This window comes from Lepidothrix coronata, unplaced genomic scaffold (genome assembly GCF_001604755.1).
Source record: "Lepidothrix coronata isolate B3197 unplaced genomic scaffold, Lepidothrix_coronata-1.0 Scaffold344, whole genome shotgun sequence".
Taxonomy (NCBI): domain Eukaryota; kingdom Metazoa; phylum Chordata; class Aves; order Passeriformes; family Pipridae; genus Lepidothrix; species Lepidothrix coronata.
The window spans coordinates 146383-154400 of record NW_016690524.1 but is presented as its reverse complement, the minus strand read 5'-3'; the positions used below and the strand labels follow the sequence as shown (position 1 = coordinate 154400).

The following is an 8018-nucleotide window of genomic DNA, read 5'->3' as shown; positions in this document are numbered from 1 at the left end:
GAGCAACCTGGGCTAGTGGAAGGTGTCCCTGCCCAGGGCAGGGGGTGGGATGAGCTGAGCTTTAAGGTCCCTTCCAACCCAGGCCATTCCACGATTCCCTGATTCTCTGATCACCCAACAATGCCCTGGGCTCCAAGGGAAGGTGCCCACTCACCAACACCTCAAACTGACGACAGAACATTAATAAAAGGCCACCCAGGAGTCACCAAAAGCCACTTTCAGCACATGTGGAACTGAAGTGTTTTCACCATTTAAAGTCACCCCAAAATATACAACCCCCTACAAAGAATAAGTCACCAGAATTTCCAATGCACGTGTCCAATATCCAATTATGTACGTGACAAACAACGTGTGAACCCCCCCAGCAGTGCAAACCCCCAGGATTAATGGTCATTACAGCTCAGGGAGAGAGGCAACCATGTTCCAAAACACTGCAAACGTGCCGAGCTGCAGAGGGACACCGAACATCTGGCTGATCCCGAGAACAGCAAAAGGGCTCCCTCTGGAGTGGATCCCGAAATTAACACAGGATTCGGGTTTGCACAGAGAAAACGGGAATGGGCGACAAAGCCAAGGCTTCCCTGTCTCTGTCAGCTCACAACTCCTGCTCACAGCCAGCACCCCGGGGCTCCTTCAAGGAGACTCTGCCATGGCTGAAGGACACGGATCCATGCCCGGAATATTAAGTCATTAATTAGTTTTTCATGCATGGACTTGCATGTGGCAAGGAGGCAAATTAAAGGTTTCCTGAAGAGACAAGAAAGCTTTCTTAGCATGTGAAACACTCCAAAGGATCCCCAACGAAACAAATCGTGAAAGCCAGCTGAGAATCCCCCGTTTTCAGCCCTGGATGGTCATGCAGGATTCCAGGAAAGCCTCGGGAATCCAGCCACCGGTTGTGCCCCCGCGGCAATCAACTTCATTTGAAAGGGAGAGAGGAGTGGCTTTAAGGACATACACCAAACATGCTCTACTGGAAGCTGATGGAGGCTGTTTGCAAACCCAGGAGAGAGAAAGGCCCCACAGCCCCACGGTTTATTTGCATACCAGCCAATTAACAGAAAATGGATTTCATGCAGGAAGAAAAAAAAAAAAGAGTCAGATCACCTACAAAGTGAAGTCAACTTACTGCCTGCTTTTGCTCTTCTTCCTAGAGGTGTTGGCAAAAGAAAAGGGCGAAGAGAGAAAGAGGAAAGATTAATTATCACATGAAAATGATAATTTTCACACAAAACACACAACAGCCACAGTGAAAGGACAGAACACGGGGACTGGAGCAAACACCTCCACGCACGACAGGAACTGAGGATGTGGGGTACAGGGGCTCCCCGTGGCACAGATCTGCCTTCACAGAGCCCCAAAACTGCCACAGCCCCAGGGGAAAAACATCACCCTTCTGGTTGGTTCCCACTGGGCATTCCAGGACCTCTGCCAGCGGGATTCACGAGGGCAAAGCCACCAGGTCTGGAATGGGACACGGGAGGGAAAGGCAGCAGAGATGCTGAGTCAGGGGAAAGATGCAGAGAAAACAATTCCTGCCCTGCAGTGCTTTTGTCAGTACAGATCCCTCCTGATTTGGAAGACAAAAAGAGGTGAAATTTGGGTGAATTTATCCCCTTTTGGAGCAGGGAAATGTCCCCTCTGATCGGGCTGGGCAGGTGGAGGCACATCCTGCCTTCAGCTACAGGAGAATTCCTTGGAATGAGCAAAATGTCCCACAGTGGGGAGTTTCTTTCCTAATTCAGACACTCCCACAGACAACAACCATCACTCTGTGCTCTGACAGAAGGGCTGGAGCACAGTCCTGGTGACTGTGACCCCAAACCTGGTGACCCCAAACCAGCAGTGACAGCATTTCCAGGTGACTGGCACAGACCCCCAGCACAGAGGAGCCCCCCTAAACACGTCTCCCCAGAAATCCAGGTCAGGGAATTAAAATTCACGGGATAAAAGCTCCTTCTGGCCTTGAAATCCACGGACCCATTTATCCACCTTCCCTCCCTGATCTCCCATCTGAGCAGGATTAACCAGAACCTTTCCCTTAATTTAAAGCAGCTTCTTTTCACTGACCACTCAGAGCTGGTTTTTTCCCTGCTGTGCCCTGCAGACAAATCTGGGAGTGGCTGCAGAGAACTCCACGTTTCCGAGCAGACACTTTTGGTTTTTTTCTGGTGAGACTCAGGGCTCCTCCAGGTGTGTTTTCAGCTGCTGCTGTGGCAGATGTGGGGTCTGGCTCCACTCAGGCTCAGATCAGCACCAGCTGAGGTCAGTGCTGCCCTCCCCACATCCCACACGCTCCCAGTGGTTCCTCCCACCAGCGCTGGGACTCGCAGGACCAGATGGGGAGCCGGGCCAGGGAAAAGATCTTCAGCCATCTCCACTCCACAAAAAAAGCTGCTAGTTTGAAAAATGAGGCTTTGGCATTAAGTGCAGATGTGAAAACACCCTCTCAGGAGGGACAGGGAGCAGATAAATCACCGGAGCAGCCGGTGAGGAAATTGCCTTTGAGGAAATGGAGGAGTGAAAGGGGATCTGTCTGCGGGATATCCGTGCAGGGAGAGTGATTCCCTGTCCCCACGGAATGCTGCTCAGAGCCAGCCCAGCTCAGGGCACCTGGGCACTGCAGGGGAGCTCAGCAGAGAAGGGAGAGCCAGGCCAGGGGTCTGGAGAGAGCCACAGGATCCCAGAATGGTTTGGGTGGGAAGGGACCTTATAAAGCACCCAGTGCTGCTCCAAGCCCTGTCCAGCGTGGCCTGGGACACTCCCAGGGATCCAGGGCAGCCACAGCCTCCCTTCCCTCCCTTCCCACCCAAAGCAGTCTGTCATTCCATGACCTCCTGTGACTGGGACCCCCAGCAGGAGTGTCCCGGGTCAGTGAGGGGATGTGGAAGACACTGGGTGCAAACCCCAAGCCCAGCCCCAAATGGCAGTGGCTGTGTGGGCTCACAGACACCAGAGCAGGACACCCCTCATGGGGGTCACTGACCCCAGCAGCCAGAACAGCCCCAAGTCACAGAACATGGTTTGGGCTGAAGGGACCTGAGACCTGGGCCCTTCCCTGCCCTGAGGGCAAACATCACAGCATGGGAAAAACAGATGAGCCTCCAGAGGACAACTGTGGCCTTCCAAAGACAGGCTTTCATGGAATCACGGGATGTCCTGAGAGGGGAGGGACCCACAGCGTCTCCTTTTCTTCAGAGAGGGATTCGAGGCCCCAAACTCTCAGACAACCAGAGCTGGGCAAGCTGAATCCAGCCCTAAATGGTGAAATGAAGGCAGCATTAAAAATGTAAAAAATGCTGCACAAGAAAATGGAAAAAAAAAACCATAAAAGCTTTAACAGCTGATGTAAATTATACATGAACGTTTCTGAGGAACACCAAATGATGAGAGGAGCTGAAAACCTTGTGGGGGGAAAATCGTGTCTGGCAGGGCTGAAACCACTGAAAAGGAGAGTTTGAGCAGGACACAAATATCAAAACCAAAACAAAGCCTGGAGGCAGCGTCACTGCTTCGGGTCATGGGGGTGAAACTCTGAGCAGGGGCTGAGGAATTCGTGTCTCTGCTCTGGCTCTGACTCACAGCACTTCCCCTCGGAGTTTCTCCCAGCAGACAGGGAAGTACTGACACTAATAATGAGAAAAGGTGTTAAAAGTATCTACTAGAACTTCTATTTTTAGATCAGCAGGGCTGGGGAACTTGCAGCTTAAAAATAATTACCTGAGTGAGGAGCTACAGGGTGCAGGGAAGGGAATTTTTAATGGAGCTTGGAGAGCCCAGGACTGGGATGTGGATATTCCAACAGCGAGGAAAGACAACTTAAATAAGAGAAGCTCTGGGGTGACCTGATTGTGACCTTCCATCACCTAAAGAGGACAACAGGGAAGATGGAGAGACACCATTTCCAAGGGCCTGGAGAGACAGGACAAGGGGGTGAGGTGGGGAGGGCCTGGCCCAGGTTGCCCAGAGAAGCTGTGGCTGCCCCTGGATCCCTGGAAGTGCCCAAGGCCAGGTTGGACGGGGCTTGGAGCAGCCTGGGATAATGGGAAGTGTCCCTGCCCGTGGCAGGGGGTGGCTCTGGATGGGCTTTGAGGTCCCTTCCCACCCAAACCACTCCAATATTTCTGACTGTCTGATCTGGCCCTGCCATCAGTTCACTCAGAGCCACAGAAATGCTGACCCAGGACCCAACCCCTGACACAGGTGACACAGGAGCTGCAGAACTCCATGGAAATCCTGACAAAAGGGGCTGATTTGGTTATTTGAATGTACAACAGGTTTGGCTTCTAAAGGGAACTGCACAGATGTGAGAGGTTTTCACAGCAGAGGATTTACCCACAACATCCTCATTACCCAGTTACCACAGGAGGAAACAAATCCACAGAGGAAGAGCTGGATGGCTGAGAGCCTGCAAAAGGCACAGAAAGGAAAGCAGGGATGGAGAGCAGTGAAGGCCCTGCTGTGACTCTGCACCAGCTGCTGAGGGGCAGGGAAGGATTCCACACAGGGCTTGTTCTTCTCAAAGTTAAAAAAAAAAAACCCAAAACGTTAAAAATCTGAAGAAGGCAAAGAAACCATCCCTGAAAAGGCTGGAGCAGAGTGTTGTGAGGGGCCCAGCAGAGCTCTACCTGTCCCACTGCTTTAAACCCACCCGTGAGAAGTGCCCTGGCTGAGCTGAGGGAGGACCTGAGCAGGCAGAACACAGGGGGTGCAAAAGTGCTCCTGGATTTCAGGGAGGGAGAACCAAGGGGTGCAAACTGAGTCAGAACTGAAAAACCAGGCATAGATTTCTAACTGCTCGAGCAAAATTTGCATCGGCAGGGAATTTTCCACTTCTGATCTCTCCAGCTCCAGACCAGATGTCTTTCTGGAAGATGCTTTAATCAAGAGGCTGCCAGGCTCCACAGACAGCTCAGGGGGGGAAAGGCAAACAGCCACATCATGTAGGACCAAGTAATTCCAGCAGTCACAGCTCACAGGACAGCTGAGGAGGTCTCAGAACAGGGTCAAAACCTCAGACCAGGCTGCTCAGGGCTTTGGCCACGTCGGGCCTTGGAAACCTCCAAGGATGGAGATGGTGCAGCCCCTGTGGGCCCTCATCCCACTGCTTGGGCACCCTCATGGGGACAGAGCTCTTCCTTATACCCAGTCCTAGTTGCTGGATAAAGTTCTTAAACAAATTTGGGAGCTACAGGAGAGCTGGAGAGGGACTGGGGACAAGGCATGGAGGGACAGGACACAGGGAATGGCTTCCCACTGCCAGAGGGCAGGGAGAGATGGGATATTGAGAATAAATCCTTCCCTGTGAGGGTGGTGAGGCATTGGCAGTTTGCCCAGAGAAGCTGTGGCTGCCCCTGGATCCCTGGAAGTGTCCAAGGCCAGGTTGGACGGGGCTTGGAGCAACCTGGGCTGGTGGGAGATGTCCCTGCCCATGGCAGGGGGTGGGATGGGATGAGCTTTAAGGTCCCTTTCAACCCAAGCTTTTCTGGGATTTCTGGGATTTTGAAAGTCAGACCTTAACTGGCTGAGCAGGGAAAACACAGAGTGCAGAGCCCCTGGCTTAAGGAACTTCCCAAATCCCACACGTGCCCACCTGCCCAGGGAAATGAGGGAAACCAGGCCCCTCTGGGGAGGTTCTGATCATCACCTCCTGTACAGACATCCCAAACCAGGCCCCTCTGGGGAGGTTCTGATCATCACCTCCTGTACAGACATCCCAAACCAGGCCCCTCTGGGGAGGTTCTGATCTTCACCTCCTGTACAGACATCCCAAACCAGGCCCCTCTGGGGAGGTTCTGATCATCACCTCCTGTACAGACATCCCAAACCAGGCCCCTCTGGGGAGGTTCTGATCATCACCTCCTGTACAGACATCCCAGCCCTGGGATGCAAGGGTAGGGGTAGGAATTCCTACCCAGGATAAAGGGTAGGGGTAGGAATTCCTACCTCAGGATTCAACCCAAGCTGAGGGGTTGTTGCACTCTGGAGTCACAGGCACTGAGAATTCACTGTCACTTCCCAGTGCAGACCAGCTCCAAATTTTCCTGGAATCATCAGGATGTGCCTGTGGCTGATCTATATCCCACCCTGCCCCTGGCACTGTCACTGCTCCATCTCTCTCCCACCCCCACAGCACCTTCAGGGCACCTTGTCTTAGATCAGAACCCCTTTAAGGCCAAGGCTTTGCCGTTTGACTCACTGGCTCTTGTTTAACTTAAAGAAGGGGAAGAATAAAGGAGTAACAGTATTTCAGACTGCAGTATTTCATCATCTGGGAGCTCAGCTGAGGGAGGACTCCACAAAAACAATGAAGGACCCTGGTCAGGAACCCAAACAATGACGGGTGCTGCAGATCAGAGCTGACACATCACCCCCAGAGCAAACCCCAGACATGGCAGGGGCTGTGCAGGGTCACCCCCTGGATCAGCCCCACGGCCCTGGGGAGTCACATCCTGCCCTGCAGGAACTACAGCTCCCAGTTTATTTCCCAGTTACAGTTGAAAAAACAGAACTGGTGCCCAGATCAGGTCCCAGTTACCAAATCAAACACTTCTTCAAACCCTTCCAAACCTTGGGTTCTCCACACTTCAACCACATGAACCTGAAAACCCTTTCACCACCTGCACCTCCACACAGAGCCAGCATGGAAATGGCTTTTTGCAAACTCCTCCTATTCCCCATGAGGTGTTTTATAAGGTGTGACAGCAAAGCAGGGATCCCAGAGCCAGGGGAGGGAGGGAGGGATGTGCTGCCTTTCCCACAGGAGGTTCCTTACTTTGAGCAGCTTCATCAGCCCTTCCAGCTGCACCATCAGTTCTCTTCTGCTCTCCTGAAGTGCTGACATCCTCTGCTCCAGCTCATCCTTCCTCTGCCTGTTCAGGTCACATGGAAGAAAGAGGCAGAAAACAAACAAACTTGGGGTATTTCAAACCAGCCCAGGGAGCTCACCCGTGTAACGGGGTCTGTGGTTCCCACCATCCCCTGCTCCCCATCTAAAAACCCAGAGCAAGGCCCAGCACAGTGCCCATGAACCTGAAGATGACAATACCCCGTTCACTTCAAACCCAGAGACGTGTCCTCAGCCCCTGGCCCAGGGGAGCCCTTCTCAGGGCACTGCATTTTGAGGAAAAAACCCACTTTTTTCTTCCTTTTAAGGACCCCGAGCTGTCGGAGCCTGGCATCCTGTGGAGTGCTCAGACAAGCCAGGATGGACCACGGGAGGAAAGACAAGAGAGGGGGGAAAACAAGAGGAGGACAGGCTGCAGATGTTTGGGGAGGAAGAGCTGTGCCTGTCTGGAGGAGACTCAGCAGAGCTATTTCTGAGCCGTGACGGATCAGCCGGGACACGCTCGCTGCGCCAGCACCAGGTAACAACAGCGGCAGATAAGGAGTGACCTTCCCTTTCCTTGGCAGCTGAAAACCTGTCTGGGAGCTATTTGAGGAAATATGACTGTGTGGTTTGATTTCAGATTCCAAAAAAGAAAGCAGTGACTAATAGAAGGAGCAGCTCAAAGACGGACGTCAGCCCGGCGGAGGTTCCGTGTCCCGGGCGACTTAAGAGATGCCAGGACCCACAAAGCCCAGTCACAGGTGATGAGACAAAACCCTGGGGAAAAGCAGGTTAGAAAGGCTCCTTTATTCGTCCACAGTTATTTTTGTGGACACCAGAATGCCTTAATCCCAAGTTAAAGCATCACCTATTACAGACTGAACCTCCAAAGGTCTCCGATCGGATCTGTGTTCTCACGCGACTCACTCTGGATAAATCATTCTGGGGGTTTCAGGAACAGACCAGTTCTTTAAAGGACAGAAGACTGTGAAACATTAACCACCCTGGATGCTTCTTTCAACATCTTCTTGTATTTTATCAAATTAAGCAGCCTTCTAGAATCTGAAGGAAGCCGGAGAGGGACTGGAGGATCCACAGGAACTGGAGGGACAGGACAAGGGGGAATGGCTGCCCACTGCCAGGGGGTTAGCTGGGATATTGGGAAGGAATTGTTGGCTGTGAGGGTGGT

General features: G+C 52.6%; 1 protein-coding gene across 1 annotated transcript in view; it reads right to left on the bottom strand.

Annotated features, from left to right (window-relative positions):
* LOC108509193 (dystrobrevin beta-like) overlaps window positions 1-8018 on the bottom strand; it is a 67090-nt gene that overhangs the window by 47931 nt on the left and 11141 nt on the right. The window contains exons 6-7 of the mRNA XM_017838513.1: window positions 6776-6872; window positions 1130-1150 (exon numbers count right to left, since the gene is read on the bottom strand). Coding sequence (XP_017694002.1) covers window positions 1130-1150; window positions 6776-6872 — 118 coding nt within the window. The remainder of the gene's footprint in view (window positions 1-1129; window positions 1151-6775; window positions 6873-8018) is intronic.